This window comes from Zalophus californianus, chromosome 12 (assembly GCF_009762305.2).
Source record: "Zalophus californianus isolate mZalCal1 chromosome 12, mZalCal1.pri.v2, whole genome shotgun sequence".
In the NCBI taxonomy this organism is placed as follows: Eukaryota; Metazoa; Chordata; class Mammalia; order Carnivora; family Otariidae; genus Zalophus; species Zalophus californianus.
Window position 1 is genome coordinate 57,842,214 of NC_045606.1, and position 17,823 is coordinate 57,860,036.

Below are 17,823 nucleotides of genomic sequence, written 5' to 3' on the forward strand. Positions count from 1 at the left end.
TCCTGGCATTCTGGGTTTCATACCCGTAGGGCTCGGGTGCGGTGAGTATTTCCGATTTCCAGGAAGTCTGTTGGAAGTTAGCAGCAGGGAGGGAGAAGGTGCTTGTTCCTCTCTCTCTCTCTCTCTCTCTCTCTCTCTTTTTCTTTTCCTCTCCTTCTTCTCCTGGTCCTTGTCGCTCCGACTGGGGGCTTGTGGGTTCAGAGGCAAAGCGTGCTCCCTGGCAGCCCCAACTGGCTCCCGCACCTTTCTGCTCCTTGGCCACCAGGGATATTTGCACTCAGGTTCTGCTGTGGGAAACAAGCACCGCAGGTGAGAGAGGGCAACCTCAGGAGGAATTGTAAAGGTTCTCTTTTCTCGCGCTCTCTCTCTCTCTCTCTCTCTTTTTTTTTTTTCCCAATTCGGAGACTTGAGACTGAGGGCATCTTGGACTGGACTGTGCTGGAGGGTTCAAAAAGATAACACCTTTAGGTACCAAACAATAACTTTTAAAAAATCCACCAAGCCAGAAAGAGGGGAGGAGGCTGAGAGAAAAATCTGAAGGTATCTCTTTTCCCTCAAACCCTGAGGATGATGATTCGCTTTTGCTTCCTTTGAAATGGACCAAGTGATCAGACTCCCCCAGGCCGGCAGGCATCCATGGCAGGAAAATAAATCATTCTGATGGCCAGGGAGAGAGAGGTTGGTGGGGGAGAAAAATCTACGTAGAAAACAAGAAAGGCTGACCACAGCACAAGGCTAGGGCTCCATTTCTGAGGCCAGCATCAAAGGGGGCTTGGGTGGAAATTAGATATAAAGTGGCCTCCATCATTGACTAGCCCAGAGCATCGCCTTACAGATAGGGATGCTATTTTGGAAAATGTGAGGTTTTTCAGTTTTCTTGCTTTTATTCCAAACAAAGCTCTGAAGGAAGTCTGGGTGCGATCAATCTTGCTCACCAAAAGCCTTGACAGCTTCTGGCCCTTAAGAACACATTTCAGCTTCGAGCTCTTTCCAAGATCAAATGTGGCCGAGCAAAGAGGAGAGCAGGAAACGCAAGTAAACAAGGAAAACTAGTCTTTTTAAAGATATCGTTTTGGCAGCAGGAAGAGTTATAAGCTGCTTTTAGGAAAGGTGCTTTTGCATATTCTGGGATAGTGGCTTTTGGCATTTGCTTTTACCAGAAATAATACTGAGGGGTTAAGGGGAGGGGGAGTTATGGCAAGGGAGAAGCGCTGCCCCCATATCGCTGAGGCTTTGTCAGGGGCTGCGTGGGTGAGAGCTTTCTGCTCGCCTCAGCAGCCTTAATTCAAATACCATCTGGAAGCAAACCCTTTTCTTTGGCCATTCAACATTGAAATCTTCCCCAAATCTATTACTTTAACTCAGGAATATTTTAATAACGACTTATTTTTAATATCTTTGAAGCTGGAGGTGAGACCAATATTTTCTCTTTGAAACCTAAAATGAATGTTTTGACTGCCAAGATATGGGGAATTGTATTGGAATCTCATTTAAAAATCTGTGCCCTGAGGGAAGGAGGTTGCCTCCAAACCACTCCCCTCTCAGCTAAACAGCAGATTTTAGAAACGGGTTCAAATAGTGGTATCTCTGAAAGATTTTCCTCTGTGAACGAATAGCGCTCGTTCGCTCGCTCTCGCTCTCTCTCTTGCACTCTCTCTCCAGTCTCCCTTATTTTACAAGGTAATTTTATATACTTCTGTAAAATTATTACTCATAAGAACACTTCTGTGGTTGTTTGGCCTGTTCAGTTCAGATCTGAACAACCAAAGAGCGGAAGCTCCACTCCTCACAAAGACTGGTTTTCCAGACTCTGCATTTCTGAAGTGCACCATATTTCGGCAGGGAGGTTGGAGTGGGGTGGGGAGCAAATCTACTCCTTCCATAGCCCAAACTCTTTAAAAATAAAAAATATATATATGTGTGTATCAAGAGCCCCAGAACAGATGCGGGAGAAGTATCTCTGGCTGTGAGATAAACACCCAGATCTCTACAGCTGCCTGGCTTTGCATCTTCTAAGCCTTTTTCTTTTTCTTAAAATGTGAGAAGGTTCCCTAAAAGCAGCTCCTGTGAACCCAGGAGATACCCCAAAATGGCTCCAGTGCCAATTTCTAAAGATCATCTGAGGGAGCTTCTCAGGGGAAAGATAGAGGCCATGATGATGGATATTTGGGATCGCAAACAAAATGGCGACATTTTTCACCTCCGTCTCTGAAAGATACAATCCAGGGAGAAGGAGGATTTATTTCTCACATCAGATGCTTCTGATCCCGAGACGCAGGTGGTTTCTCACTTCCAGTTTAGAAAGGGGATGTTGATGGGGATACAGTTCTGAGGTTTTCACTTTCTGAATTTGGTTCCTTCTCCAAGCAATTCTTTAATTTGAAAACAAAAATATTTCCCTTTCCTGTGCCTGCTTTTGCATCTGCCAGCCAGTCAGTAGGCAGCCCTATCTTAAATCCAGGGGTAGAAATGTAATGTTTAGCTCCTGCAGCATCAAATGAAAGAAGTACTTATAAAATTGCATTTTTATTAGAAAGATACCAATCTCCTTTCTCTCTTCTCCTCCCCCTGGGGCCATAAAAGGAGAGTGAGGAGGGATGAAGGAGAGGAAATAAATCCAGGGGATGCCAAATCCTAAATTCCGGGATGAAGACGAAGCTGGGACTCCAGCAGTCCAGGGAAGGGCGCGGGGAGGCTCTTGGGAGTTCAGCCTTTCTTTTGATCCCAGGGGCGATTTTAGGAGTCATTCTTTCCTCCTGGAGAGATCAGGGACCGAAGAGCATCCACAGAGAGTCCGGTTGCTCCAGAAAATGCTCGGCATCCTCCGCGCAGCTGATGATTCCCAAGGTTAAAGCACTGGCTGGTCCGCTTTGACCTGGAGGAAGATCTTGGAGAAGACAGCCCTGCCTTACTCCCCAGCGGGGCCTCTCGGGCACCTGTGAGTGCCCGCCGCGCTTCGGGCTGGCTGCCTTTTGTTTCTCCCGCACTCAGCAGTCCGCAGCCCCGGCGCCCGCGCAGGCCCCTCCTTGGCAGCTGGGAATCAGGCAGCCCAGCGGGCTGGCGCTCGGCGTTTCCAGAGCTGCTCGCCTCCAGGAGCTCCTGCAGCCTTCCCAAGAATTCGCTGTGCCCCCAGACGAACCGCCTGGCCAGGCCCCACTCCGGAGCTGGAAGGCTTGCCGCGGCCTGCTCAGCCAGTTCGCCTCTGCCTGAATTCCACGCAGACCCCCATCTTCGGCCAAAGAACCCCTTCTGAACACGGATATTATTCAGAATAAAAACTTTATTTATTTTTTTGTTTAGTTTCTCAGAATGTGAGCAGCAAGGAATGTAGAACTCTCAAAACAAATCTAGCATTTTTCACGTTTACAGATTTTTTTTCAGTTTCGCCGGATGTTACAAACCCAAATCACTGTTTTCAAAAGCTGGATCCTCTCTGGTATTATTGCATCATTACCGTTTTTATAAAGGAATTATATTTCCCTTTCAAATAAAAATTTTTCTATGTACGCCAATACACTATTGAACAAAAGGCCCAAGAAACCTTCTGAACAATCAGGGTACAGAATTTCTTTAATATAAATACGAACGGATGGGGATAAATAATATTTAAAACTTAGATTATTCAATGCTTGCAAAAAAAATATAAATAAATCTGACTGTTCACCAGCATACACACACGGAAAGACGTACACTTAGTCATCCTTGCACAGGGAGCCCCTGTTTCAAAGCGCCTTTGATTTTTTTCTCGCTCTTTACAAGAAGTGCAATTTAAAAGAAAAAAAAACCCTAAAAATAAAAAAAAAAGTAATTGCTTCCCCTCGGGAGCCATAATGTACGAACAAATTCACATTGAAGAACTCGGCTAGAAAATTTGTTCATATACCCTGTTTCTGATCAAAGAGTAGAGAAGGTAAAGGATGCAGGGCCAGCGGCCGAGCGAGGGGTGGGAGGAGATAAACATCGCTACGGATAGACGGCCATTCCAGCAACCAAGATTGCTACGTCACATAGACTATTAAAACGCGTTACCAAAGAAAACAAAACGGGGTGGGGGGAAGGTAGAGGGGGCGGAGGAGAAAAAAAAGAGGGCAGGAAGAACCTTAAAACAAAACAAAATAAAAAGTAAACCGTAGAAGAAAGGTGGGGGCGGGGGGACTCTCCTGGCGCGCAGCCCCGAGCCGAGCCCACCATCACAGGTGGGTGAGTTTGGGGGCTTCCTGAATTCTTCCCTGAGAAGGATGGTGGGCGGTAAGGTCCGTGTAGGTGGGGTGTGGCTCCCCTGGCCCGGGCCCGTGATGGTGGCCGCTGCCCAGCGGCCCAGCACCCCCGTAGTCCATGGCTGCCGAGGCGGCGTGGGGGAGGTGAGTTAGGCCAAAGAGGGCAGGCCCAGAGTTGCTCATGGGCTCCACATAGCTGCCCCCCACGAAGACGGGGCTTCCCTGTAAGTGTGGGGTCCCATAGCTGCCGTTGCCCTGCAGGCCGTGCGCGTGCGGGTCATAGTCGGGTGTACCCCCTGCCCCCGCCGCGGTGTAGCGCTTCTGTGGGGGCGGTGGGGGCGCGCAGCTTGGCAGGGGTGCGGGGTAGGAGGCGGGGGGCAGCCCATAGGCGCCCTGGGGAGGCTTGGAGAAAGGCGGGGGCGACTGGGGCTCATATGGGACGCTGTTGACCAGCGAATGCATAGAGTTCAGATAGCCGCCCGCGCCGGGGGGCACGGGGCTGCGACTTGGGGACTGGCCCCCTGATGACGTCAGCATGCCCTTGCCCTTCTGATCCTTCTTGTACTTCATGCGGCGATTCTGGAACCAGATTTTGATCTGGCGCTCCGTGAGGTTCAGTAGGTTGGCCATCTCCACCCGGCGCGGCCGGCACAGGTAGCGGTTGAAGTGGAATTCCTTCTCCAGCTCCACCAGCTGTGCGCTCGTGTAGGCGGTGCGCGCCCGTTTGGACGACGCCTGCCCAGGCGGGCTCTTGTCGCCAGCGCAGCTCTCCCCTGTGAGGACAGAGGAGAGAGCAAAGGAGAGAGGAAGAGAGCCATCAGGGGCTGCCCCAAGCCCCGCCTAACCCCTGACCCCGCCAGGCCCCTCCTTGCTCCAGGCCCCAAGATCCCTCTGTCAGTGCCCAGAAAAGAGGTTGAGGAACCAGGTGCTGCCCTCTCTCCTGGAAATAGTGCCAGTAGCTGGGTAGCTAGCCCCTCCATTCAGTCAAGTTGCAAGTCATAAGCTTCCCCAAGGGGGGAGAGGTAAGGACAGAAAAGCAGAACCCCCAGTTTGCCTTCCTGGTCTGTACTTCCGTCCCGGAACTATTCACTTTCTGAATCACTTACTGTTCCTTCAGGCCTATCAGACTACAAGCTCCCTGTGGGCAGGTCACCCATCTTCATTCCCTTCGCAGTAACTGGAATGTGGGGCACCTAATATACACTCAATAAACCTTTCCCTCTTCACTGACTGAAGGTTTGGACAGTTGCCTCAACTGGCCACTTTATTTAGTCTACCCAGTGGAGAAGGGTGGACTGGAAGCCCCAATCTGGAAGGCCTTCTGTGCCCAAAGGAAGAGATCTCAATGAAAGTACCAATTTCTGGTGGGGTGACCCAGGCCCCTGATGCTGGGTCCTATTAATTAGCGTTCTTCATTTAATCAAGCAGCCTCCCCAATTTCATCCACTAATCTTGTGCCCTATCCATCCCGCCTCCCAAATCTTGACTCTGGAGGATCCCAGATGCTCAGACTCAGAGCAGGGTACTGGCAACTGGAGAAGGCAGGAGAAAAGGTAACGAAGATGCTGGGAAGCCCAAGACCCAGGGCCTGTCCTCCAGTCTAGTTCCTGGAGACCCATGTGGTTCCTATTAGCATGACAAGTCCAAATCCCCTCCCCCAGGAGGTCTCTGGCTGCCTTCACTGTACTAACTCTGGGTAGGGCCTTCCCAGAGGTAAGGCAGCCACTCCATCTACTGGAGCAAAAATTTAAAAATGGGCTCTGCTTATAAGCAAAGCGTTGATTCTCACTTGGATGGTGACTAGGCCTGCTTTTATTCTGCCACATTTCAGTGTGGAGTGGATGTCACGGTTTCATTAGAAATGAGGAGCTGTGCTAAAAAGAAAGGGGGGAGTTCAGGTTTGTTGTCCCCAAAGGTCCTAACTCCAAGAGTGGAATAAGAAGGAAGTCCAAACTCACTAAGGCCCCACTTGCTCTTGGAGAAGTCAAGAGAGACTCCCATCAAGTCTCTCTCTGGGGTTTCCTGGTCACACAGAGTCCTGTCACCTCCCTAGTTGAAGGGAGGGGGGCGCAGTGAATTCTTGAAAATGTTCCAGCGCTCGCAGACCGTGCTGGCTGTGGCTGGAGATGACTTGGGGGTGGGGGGGGGAGCCAGGCCAGAGGACCCTCCTCCAGAAGGCACTGCTTTACCTGAGCTGGAGCCGCTGGTTTTCTGCTTTGTGTTTTGCCGAGACTCTTTCATCCAGGGGAAGATTTGTTTGGCCACGGTGGGTGAGTTGAGTAGGGGGCTCTTGGCTGCGCTGGCGGGGGTGGGGTTGCTGCTGGCATTCTGAGGTGGGGAAACTGAAGAGGGGGGAGGGGGCGCGGCAGGAGCGGGTGCTGGCGGCTGCGGCGGGGCTTGAGGCTGCTGTGGAGCTGGGGGAGCAGCCTGGGGCGGCGGGGCCAGGGGTGGCTCGCCCAGGCCTGGGGGTTGGCTGGGCGGGCCGCTCAGGGTGCGCAGACACGCCTCGCTCAGCTCGTGCGCCTTGGGGTGGCCCCCGGCGCTGGCAGGCGACTGGAGTGAACAGGCGGGTCGGTGGTACTCGCCATCAGCGCCCAGTGCGGCGGACGCCGGGTACGGCTGCTGACTGGCATTATAAGCGAACCCGTTGGCTGCCTGGTAGGGGTAGCCACCGTAGATCGCGGAGCTGTCGTAGTAGGTCGCTTTTTGCATCGCGTTGTTTCACAATCTTGATCGCACACTCTGACAGGGGCTTGACACCCGTGAGGGCGCACATTGGCACGCCCCCGCGGTCACGTGACGCTCCGCCGCCAATGGCCGCCCCGCGCAGACCTGGGGGGCGAGAATCGCAGCGCGGTGAGGGCTCCGCGCAAATCCATCTTACTCTCAATAGCTAAGTGACATGAAAGCCATAAAAGAAAAAGTGGTCAGCAATATTTAGCAGCACGACTTGGCCCCGGGCGCAGAGAGCCGCGCTATAAAAAGCCGCTGGAATTTACTGGCAGCTACAAATATTTGCTTAACTTGCGTCTGGAGTTGGGGGGTTTTCCGGGGAGAGAGGAGGAGAGTAAGCGAGGGCTGGAAGCCGGGTCTCCAGAGCTGGAGTCCAAAAGAAGAAAGGCTGATGGGCTAGAAAGAAACAGGGCTGGGATCCTTCGTTTCCAGGGAAGGAGAAACTGGGGGTGTCCCTTCATCTCCGTTCTTTGGCCTCGTCCAGCGAGACCCGCGACTCCCTGCCTCTGAGGATCTTGGGGAAGGGGCAAGGGGGCAAAGGGGAGCATGGGTTGCCAATTTGTTCTCCAGTCCTCCCTTTAGGACTGATATTTGGCAAAAGAGCCCTGACGCGGGGTGACTTCCCATCCAGCCCCGTCTTGGATCTTCCAGCACCCAGCAGAGGTATGCACAAAAAATTTTCAGGCAATTGCCCTACTCTACCCCGGATGGATTTGAGAAGCTGAGCTTGTTAGGCAGTTAATCTACCCTTGTGCTGAGATACGACCTACCTCTTCCAAATGGGCCCCTTGTGGCCAAGAAGGGGAGAGAAAAAACTTAAGAAACATCCTGTGTGGGAAGGGACCAACAACACTTCGCTCCAGCAAGTCAAACTCAAATCCTGGACAGTTCTTTACTCCTTTCCTCTCCTTATTTCTCAGGCATGACCCAGCAAGCCACTCCCACCTCTTTTCCCCTGTTACAGAAGGTCCCCAGACCCTCCTGCCTTGGACTTTCCGAGGTGCTGTTATTCAGGGCAACTATCAAATTCTACCTGTTAAAACATGATGGATTAGAGAAAAAAAACAACCCACCAGGAACCTGAAAAACCAGCGTTCATCTCCATGACCACGGCTTGAACTCTCCTTCCAACTTAACGATAATAGGTTCTGTCTTAGAAACTGCTATGTAATTTGATGTATGGGGGTCATTTGGCTCCGGACGAGGGATGGAAGCACAAGCCATAAAATCCTGCCAGAGTTCCCTGATCTTTGTGTGCTGCTGTTGTTGATATTTGTTACTTGGCCTATTTACCTGCTTCAGAAACACCAAGTAAAGGTCAACCCTGGAAATCTTAAAAGCAATGAAAGCCTTCTCAACCCCTTTTTAAAATTTATTATTTAGAAAGCAGTTTGCAGAAGTGAAATCTATGTTTTATTTTTGTTTTCAACCTTTGCATGGTCAATCTCTGGTTCTCAGCTGAGAAAAGTTCCATGTGAGTTCATACACACACACACACACAGGATGACAGTCTATTTAAGAAAAAAATGCAATGATAAATTCATGAAGAAAATGGTTTAGTTCACGCCCCAACTATGTATATTTGAGTCCTGGAGTCATTCACGTTCTCTAGGAATAGCAGACACTTTGTTAACTAGAAAACACCATCCACCAATGATGATTATAATTTTTTTAATAATGGGCTTCTTTGGATTTCATTATTAAACCAACAATCTGACCAACATCTGGAAAACAAGCACAGTTAATTTTCCAGAACCTCAATTAAAAATTACAGCTTCCCTTATCCGAAGTTACTGTGCGTGATCTTGAGCCCTGGAGTATTGTTTCTATTTTGGAAATAGATAGGAAGCTACAGATACCATGATCGAAAATAAATGAAGAATAAAATAAAATTTAAAACTGAATAGCAATTGAATGTCTCAGTTTCCTGTTCTTTCACTGAAAATAGGTCCTATTACATCTGGCAGTGTTAATGTCTGCCATTATACATTTTTAAGATACTAGGCTATTGTAAAATAAAATGCCAGGTTAAGAAAATTACTCCAGACACTTGAACAGCAAGATATTAGATACAACAAAATTAAGGTGATTTTGAACGTGCAACCTTTCAAGCGACTTGCTAATCCATTATCACAAGCTATATTGGCCTGCTACTTAAGTCTTTTCATCAAGTTGTGCATTGTCTTGCAAATAACAAAAATACCATGAAAAACCAAAGAGCATACAACAGCCCCCATAAACTTAAAATATGAATTCACCTCGGAGATCCCACCAAAGTCCTTCCTATTGTTTGAGGTCAGCAGACAACCACAGTGGGGCCCACACATTTCCCCCCTCCCGCCCCCACCCCAGCCCCCGAAGTTTGCAACCTAGTAAAGAAGTTGGAGATCTGCCAGTCTGGAAACTTGCTTTGCACCCGCCCCCCCCACCCCAACCAAGGGCTTGGGGATGGGAGGAGATTCCTCCGAAAAGATCTGTTTCTGGACAATAACCCCCAGGTGCAGGAGCTGAAAGAGAGTTGAGGAGGCTAAACTGAGTGCAGAAAGCAAGCCCTATTGTCTTTCTGGAAGATCTGCCCAAATTCAACCTCCTTCCTTCAGACACCGCTCCCTCTTTCCACTCCCGCCCCTTCCTCAGCCTGCCCTCACCCCGAGTTTAAGCGGGAATATCGGGTAAGAGCCCCCGTGTCCCCTTACCCACCCCTCCCACCCTCCCCAAACCCAGAAAAGTTGGGGCTGGGCTAGGGGAGAGGGAAGAGGTGGGGGCGGGGATGGGAAAGCGGCCTGAACTCGAAGTGTAAGGGTATCAGTCACTGCCGGGAAGGAAGCTCCGGCTTGTGAACTCTTCTTGAACCGAGATTTAAGTCTGCAGCCATAAATCACCGAGACGTAAACTCCGCCATTCAGCGCTGAGAGCGGCCGGTTGTGGCCCTGCTTACCTTAACTTCTGACGAGCGCCGCGAGCGCAGGCTCGGGCTCGGGCTCGGGCTCGGGCTCCGGCCCCCGGCCCCCGGCCCGGCTCCCGGCCGCCCGGCCGGGTCCCCTAGGCGCAGGATGGGCACCGACCCTCAGCATCAGCCGAGACGGCGGGCGGGAGGGAGACCCCAAGGCCCGGACGCCGCGGCGCAGAGCGCGGTGGCTTCGCTGCTCCGGCACGGCTCGCCCAGGGCGGACTGGGGTGGCTTGGACCCCCCCTCCCACCCACCCCACCCACCCACCCCTCCCCCACACCCCCGCCCCCTGCCCTTCCCGAGGGCAGCAGCCGCGGCCCGGAGATAAGCGCTAGCGCGGCGCAGGGCTCTGCTTGGGCTAGTGGCACCGACTTGGGTATGTTTCTTATGAATATTACACGCGGAGCAGCGTCTGGTCGGGGGGTGCGGTGGGGGGTGCTGGGGGCTGGCGGGAGGGGAGGCCGAGGCGGCTGGGGAAGCGCAGGGCGGCGTGGGGGATGGGGCTGAGGCGAGGGGAGGGACAGGAGCTAGAGGGGGAACTCGGCGGCGGCGGCGGCGGCGGGAGGAGGGCAGCCTCCCCCCAACCCCCAACGCCCTCCCTCTCCTCGCTTCTCGGCGTCACTAAAGTCCAGGAAAATTATGTTAATGAGGACAAACGGCTCTCACAAAGGGGCTCTCTAGCCGGGCTCTATTTCTTAGGAATCCATCTGAGAAACCATGTAACCCCTGCCCTGGACGCTTCCAGCTGGGGTGCAAAGGGAAAGAGAACCAGAAGGAGAGTTCCCCAGACTTTGGGCACCTTACCACATCTGTCACCCCCAATCTGAGAACCTCAAGGCCAATCTTTGGGGAGCAGAGGTAGAGCTTCCTTTCTCACGAGACCTCCCCAAGAGCCAACTGGGCTGTCTTTGGTTATATTTTTAGGCAGAAACCCTTACAATCCTGGCAGCCAGGAGGGAAGGAGCCTGGGGGAAATGGACAAAGTCCAGGCAGTGAAATGGGATGCTCTGGGTTCAGGTACACACCAGAGTGCCTAGAAACCTGGGTCTCCAGCTTTCCGGTGCCCACTTCCCAGTACGGACAGGCAGCTCATTCACAGGGAACGACAGATAAAACTCTGACCCCAACGCCAACAATGTCTATGTTTTCCCGGCTATTAGTGGTTTGCAGGGACGCTAAGCAGAGGAAAGGCCCGAGTGTGCCCAGTAGTATTGCCACAACTTTAAGGAGGGTGCTCTTCCTCCCTTCTAATGCCTCCCTCAACTCTCCAGATTCAGAAGTGAACCCAGCAAGGGTATGTGTGTGGCAAAAAGAGAAATGGAGCTTTCATGCAATTCCAAGGTGTCAACGGCCAGTCCTTCTCAAAGGAAGGTGTTAAAAATATAAGTAGTATGTTTAAACTGTCAGGGAGCCAAAGTGTCACCTTAGAGCAAAAACAAAGCCAAGGGAAAAGGGAGAAATCAAAAAGCACTCCTGGCCAGGGTGGCCTCATGCATACCAATGGTTTTTGTCATTTATGGCTGGGCAAGATTTATGACTCGGCGCCCCAAAGCTGTAAACAGAGCACAAAACAGCAAACACTTGCTCCTTATGGCATACTGCAGCAGCGCAACTTGAAAGGGGGAGCCGGGCAGCGTAGGAGGTGAGAGCCACCGCAAAAATCCTCTCGGCTGCATTTTCTCTTCAAACCGGCCGGGTCGGATGTGGCATTTGAAGAAAGAAGGCGTGGGTCAATAATCAACCCGCACTTTCTCCTCCAAACTGCTGACGCGACTCTCACCGCCTTCTCAGCTAAGCCAGCTGCAGGGAAGGCCAGCTTTCTGTGAGAACCTGCCAGGGGAGGGGACCTCCTCGGCCAAGAGGGCCGAGGGCGCCGAGGTGAGGGCCGGGGCATCCAGGGCGCGTACCTTTTCAGAATCGCCAAGACCGAGGCCGGGCAAAATGCCGGGACTGGACCCGAGGAGCCCTGGGAGCCAAGGGAAAGCTGGGGCCGGAGGTCGGGACAGGGTCTCTGCCGGTCCCAGATTAGGTGGCTTCTGGGTGGCTGGCTGCAGCAGGCAGAAATGGGGCTCTGACCTCAAGTCTAGGGTCTGCCGCCCTGGCATGTAGACCTCCGGGGTTTGGGCCTCTCTGCTGAAATCCACAGGACCGACTTTTGGAGCATGGCAGGCGAGGTGATTAAAAATAATAATCTATGATTGCTGAAGGTTTTTTATTTGTTCTTGTTTTCTAAGAGAGAAATACCGCCTGTCGATTTCCACTGCCAGAAATTACCCATCGCTGCCTCGGTGGTGCCCTTTCTAAGCAGATCCCGCAGCCATTCACCCTGCTCAGCCAAAACCACTGAGGTTTTCTTTGTGGAGAGGACCCCTTGGCTCCCCCAAACCACCCTCCTCCAGTCCCTGTGCTCCCTGATGCCTTACGCATGGGGACTAGAAGGAAACATTTTCTCGGCACTATGAAAATATCTGGAAGAGTGAAGGTGTGTTTGTGCCTCTCTACCCTCAACAGGGGCCTCCTTGAGAACACGCCTGGGAGGGCCTGGGGTCGATCCGAGGCTGTCTGTGCAGCCAGGGAGAAAGGTGAGGCAAAAAGAGGCATCGGAATCCAGGAATGGGGAGGAAAATTAATGAGGAAATACACTTGCCTGTGAGGGTGAGGCTGGCATTTTGAGGGTAAAAACCTTTTTTTAATAGCTATAGTTTAGCTATAACAGAATGCCTTCAGCTCTTTCCACGAAGGAAAACCCAACTGGCGCTCTATAAACTGGACTATTGGTTTCTTCGCACTGTGCACACTTTTATACAGAACCAGTTTGAGAGTCCATCCCTAGATATTTATTCTGCTTGCTGGCACTGAAGTGACAATAAAAAGATGCTTTTAACAAACCTCTATTCCCTTTCTCATTCTTTCTAGCGAAACTATATTATTTATGAGTCTTTAACTGGGTCAAAAATGCGCCAGAACTGGGTCATAAATCATATGAAATGCTGACAAGTAATTGAACAGCAATTAAAGCTTACATTTTATTTCCAAGGGGTGTTTTAGAGCACTTGAAACGGCCTCAGTTAAACACGGTTAGCGCGGAGGCCGGCAGCAGGGGAGGATAGAAGCAGCCCTTCCGTTCTGGGGATGTAAATCCCACTCAAGTAGAAGCTTGATTTGATTTTTTTTCCCCCCGTACAGAAAGAAATGTTTTTTTTTTTTTTTTTAAGTCACGGGCAAATCTGATTCCTGACTCCATGTAGGCACCCCTTTTCTCCACTCCAAGATCTCCAAGAGCAGAGGAAAGCGGAGTTTCCTTCACCTTTTCAGGGAGTTTTCATCCTTCCCAGGAGCGCTGGGTCTCCAAAGTGCAGTTACCGCGGGCTTTCCCAGTAATCTGGAAGCACAGTTTAACTCTCATCTGCCTCTATCCTGGCTACAGCACTGTTTCTGAGGTCTGAAGCCCAAGACATGTCTGCCTCTGCTTTCTGCAGACTCTGCCTCTGGAATTCTCTCTAGCCCAGGGTGCACTAGCCAGTCCTTAAAACTCTGCAAGCCCGCTGGGTGTGTTACAATGGGGTGTCCAGGCCATGCACAATATGAAGCCCAAACCCAGGTCTGGCCCCCTCCTTCTCTCTGAAATTTAGACTAACAGAGCTTCTGGGCGTCCAGCACGCTTACCCCCACCCTAAGCGTCTCCTAAGTCTGAGCTGTCCTTCTTCACCCCTACCCGGGTAGAGAGGGTGCTGAGGAAACAATGGCGTGTCCTCCGGGTCTGGCACCTTTGGTCCCGAGTGTGGGAAAGCGCGTCCTACAACCCAGCACTGAACAAAGTGGCCCGAAGCATCATCAATAAAATGGCAGCGCATCTGCACATTCATTGATTTCCCTCTCCCAGCTGCTCCGGCTGCCCAGGTCAGCCCTACCTCTCCATCCCCGGCCACCCGCAAACGCGACCAACCCGGGAGCGATTCCCCTTCCCACCCAGCCAGCCCCCATCCCCTCCAGGCAGTCTTGCCGAGCAAGCGCCGCGCGGGCCACCTCGGCCTGAGCCAGCACTTCGGGACCTTCCCTCCGCCTGGGGCTCAGCTCCTGGGACTCAAACCCGCTGCAGTGGACAAAGCCGCCCAAGCGCTGAAGGCCACCGGGCTTACCTAGTAGCCCCCAAGTGCCCTTCCCTTTACACCCCCCAACACTTTCCAGGGAATTAAACTCCGTCTGAGGCGCTACTGGGGATCTTTCAAATGGTTTCGGTTCTACGAGAGAAACAAAGGAAGAGAGGGGCTGAGGGTCCTGTCGGTGAACCAGGGTCTCCTCGCCTGACCTTTGTCTCTCACAGCCATAACTCACTCTAGATATGAACAATCAGCGGAAATACCTTAAAATAAATTCCATCCTCCTGGTGTGGCCTCGAGTCCCATCGGCTAGCTCGCCCAGAACCGCTCCATGAGCGCTGAAAACTGCAACCCGCTAGGAGAGCGCTCTCCGGAGAAGGGGAAGGAGGAGGAGGTGGGTGCGTGGGGGTGGGGGAAAAAAGCTCTCGCTCTGTAGAGAATCTAGAAAACGTAATCACAGGCGAAGCCCGCCCGGGTCTCCGCTCCAAATGCCACAATAATGCGCTGTATTATGTGCTCACGTGGTCATACGTCAACTTAAATCCTTTTATTTGAAATAGGGAATCACTGAAGGGACTAGGTTTCCAAGGAGAACATTCAGCTTTGGGGGAGGGGAAGTGGGGAACCTTGGCCAGCAGTGGGGAAGAGTTTCCATCTAGGGCAGTAGGACAATGGGGGCATCCCCCCTCAACATGTGCCACACTAGGCCACTTATCTCCACTTACATTTCTTTACAAATGATCCAAACAGAAGGGAACGGCAATGCTATCCCCATTCTTAGAGTTCATGTAACTTTCTGTAGTCTTCCACTCACAGACAAGCTGAAGCCTGCACACCCAAGTACTCTAGTCTCCTCTGGCCCACTAGCCAGTGCATCAAAAGGCAAAGCCCAGGCCTTGTTTCCAGAAGAAAACCCAGTAATGACTGGCTTAGTTGGTGGACTCCCTCATGGCCTGCCATTGTATGGAGTTTGCTAACACCCACACCATACACCACACCACTGAAGAAACCTAAAAGGCCCCAAATTACCTGACAAAAGGCTAAAGCACCTCCTCCAAGTCCAGTTGATTTTGTTCAGTGGGAGCCCTCTAGGAAAGAGGTGCTTAGCTCTAGAGTGGTGGGTCAGGGTTTTGCAAAATATGAAGGGACTCAGTGCCCTGGCTAAACCTACACTTGTGCATTTCCTCAGTGCATAGCAGGAGTGATACATGAAATTACAGGCTTCTAACAAGGGAAAATATAAGTGGAAATGATGTACTTGTCTCTGCAAGAGAAAAAAGAAATATATATATATACGACCAACCTTTACTGGCATCACTTGAATTAACCTACAAGATAACCTGGGACCTTCTTTGCACATGGGTCTGTCCACCTACCCCTAAGACAAGTCTGTCCGCCAGCAGAAAATGAAGTGGACCAACTCTGCTCTGGACGAACCTGGCTGAAACAAATAAGCCCCCTGTTCTACTCCTGAGATCTGCTTGGTGACATTGTCCACTGATTTTAACACTTCATCCTCTAACGGGCTGCCTAAAAAGTTCCTCTTTTCAGGTCTTAGTTTCCAAACTTTGGGAGTGCTCTTGGAAATGGTGAGATCCTCATGCCTTATTCTTTTCTTTCTTTAGAGTGGATCTTCAGCTGGCTAGGCCTCTCTAAGTGTGAGGACTCACTTATAGCAGCTGCAGGAGGCTGAGCATGATTCCGCCCCTCCCCTCCTCCCCTGCAGGGACCTGGTGAGAATGTAAGGCCCTCAGTAAGGGGGCCTGGTCAAGGGGGTATCCAAATCAGAAGGGCAATAAAAGAGGAGGAGACCTAATCCCTTGGAAGTGAGCCCTGGCCTTTGCTGGTGGCAGTATTCCAACAAAGTTCTGTCTGTGGTAGAGCTGGGAGAGAACCTCACTGTGAACTGTCCCAACTCTGACCTAAGCCACAAGCTGGAAAGTGAGAACCCAAAGTGAAAACTTGCTTCTCTTAGGTATGGGGGTGGGAGATAGGACCAAAAGCTGGTACCCAAAAAGCACTCTACAGTCCCCCAAGGATTCAGACCACTAATACATTATCCTCTGCTCCCCTTATGCACAGCCTCCCACCCCACCAGTGCCAAATATTTCACACTGAACTCTCCTGATAGCCTAGAAAAGGACCTGGAAGTATTGCCAAATTGCTGGCAAACTACCCTCTCCCCCAACCAAAGTTTCTGCAGGGACTTCAACTCAAAGATGAGAAGGGGCCCCCTTCAGAACTCTCAGAATAGTCTGGAGCAAATCGAAACTCTGAGGCCATAAATCAATGGGAGAAGTACTTGGTACTGCTTCAGAGAAATGCCTTAACCCCACGCCAAGGCGGCATCTCAGCTCTAGCCAGGAGCCTCCATGCCGCTATTAACAGCTCAGTTCATGCTCCAACTGCTGTTTAACAATTAACATTAACGACTTGGGTTGGAGTGGGGTGATTCGGTGGGATGTGAAGGGAAAAATCCGAGGAAGTCAAAGGAAATTTAACTTTTTGAGGTGAAAACGGCTTCCCTAAGAGAGACCTTGGTCTGGGCAGGCCACCAGGGAACCAGCAGCTGAGAGTCCTCCCTCACCACTCTGAAATCCACTCTCCTTGAGTAAGGCTATGGGCCTTTTAAAGTTCCCTTCCAGAGAACAAGAATTTAGATGCTCAAGTATGTAGGCCCAGGCTGGGGAACCAGTGCCTTTCCACTTACTCCTCCAGGCCCCAACCTGACCAGTGCTGGGTACACATGCCCTGGATCCATTTCACCAGAGCCAAAATAGGTGAAAAGTTGTCTTGGAAGGAGCAGGTGAGCAAAGATACAGAGCTTTAGTCAATATTTGCAAGGCTGTTGGCAGATTAGATATATCTGTATTCAAACACTGCAATCTGATTTCTGTCAAAAATACACTTAACATTTTTCTCCCTTTAGTTAACTGTAGTGGTTTTGCTACTTAGCATCAGGTAAGGCCCACTTAGCCCACCTTTTTTTTTTTTGTGGAGATTATAGATCATTATTTAACATGAGATATTTCCTGTGGGTGCAACTGCAGTACAAATGGGCTCCAAATTCTCTGGCTACATATGGATGTGTATATCATTTTATACACATGGTCTAAAAGTCCTGCAACTATGTATACATGCAATGGTTCTGTTGTATACAGAGATGCAAATCGTACCTACACCCTGAGTTGCAAATTCCTGAAATACTCCACCTATACTTGATATAAATGGTCATACAGTCGCTGAGAAAGTAACATAGCTTTACTATTACCCTGTTTACTTTCCATCTGATAAAACACTAATTGTATCCAGAACACCATATAAGCCTTAGAGTGTTGCTGAAGAGCATGTCGCAATTAATTAACAACCTGATATCTATTCGGGGAGCAAATTTTGGGGAAGACAGAGGCCTAGGGAATAGAAAACAAAAACTCAGAAAACTTTTTAAAATAAATAACTCCTGAAAGAACAAAGCAAACCCATTCCTTCCTACCAAGCTTCCGAAAGCTATTCCAGCAGCCCCTCCCCCAAACAGGCACGAAATTTATGGATCTTTTACAAGGTAATAAACCACAGTAATTACCTCCCTGCATTCCCAAACTAAGAGAACAAATTAAGCCAGAACTTGAAAAGAATTTTAAAGAGTTTTCTCTTGTTTCCCGTAGGAAAAGAAAACGCAGAGACCTGGAAGACCCGTGCTTTTCCCGTTGGAAGAACAGAGGATCAGCCTGGCTCAAGGAACGGGGAAGACCCGTTGCCTGCGACGGTCTACACATTTGAAAGGCAGTAACTTCCCTCTTGCCAAGGAAAGGCAGAAGGATAG

General features: G+C 50.8%; 1 protein-coding gene across 5 annotated transcripts in view; it reads right to left on the bottom strand.

Moving 5' to 3' along the window:
* Positions 1-3,262: 3,262 nt before the first annotated feature.
* The window catches only part of HOXA3 (homeobox A3), a 32,869-nt gene continuing 18,308 nt past the window's right edge, over positions 3,263-17,823 (bottom strand). For 3 of the 5 annotated variants that reach the window (XM_027573116.2, XM_027573118.2, XM_027573119.2), the window contains 2 exons: positions 6,407-7,049; positions 3,263-4,990 (listed from right to left, as the gene is read on the bottom strand). In XM_027573116.2, coding sequence (XP_027428917.1) covers positions 4,191-4,990; positions 6,407-6,929 — 1,323 coding nt within the window. In that variant the 5' untranslated portion in view covers positions 6,930-7,049 and the 3' untranslated portion in view covers positions 3,263-4,190. Of the gene's footprint in view, positions 4,991-6,406; positions 7,050-9,888; positions 10,082-14,263; positions 14,389-17,823 lie in introns of those variants that run through there. The other 2 variants (XM_027573117.2, XM_027573120.2) reach the window with 2 other exon arrangements.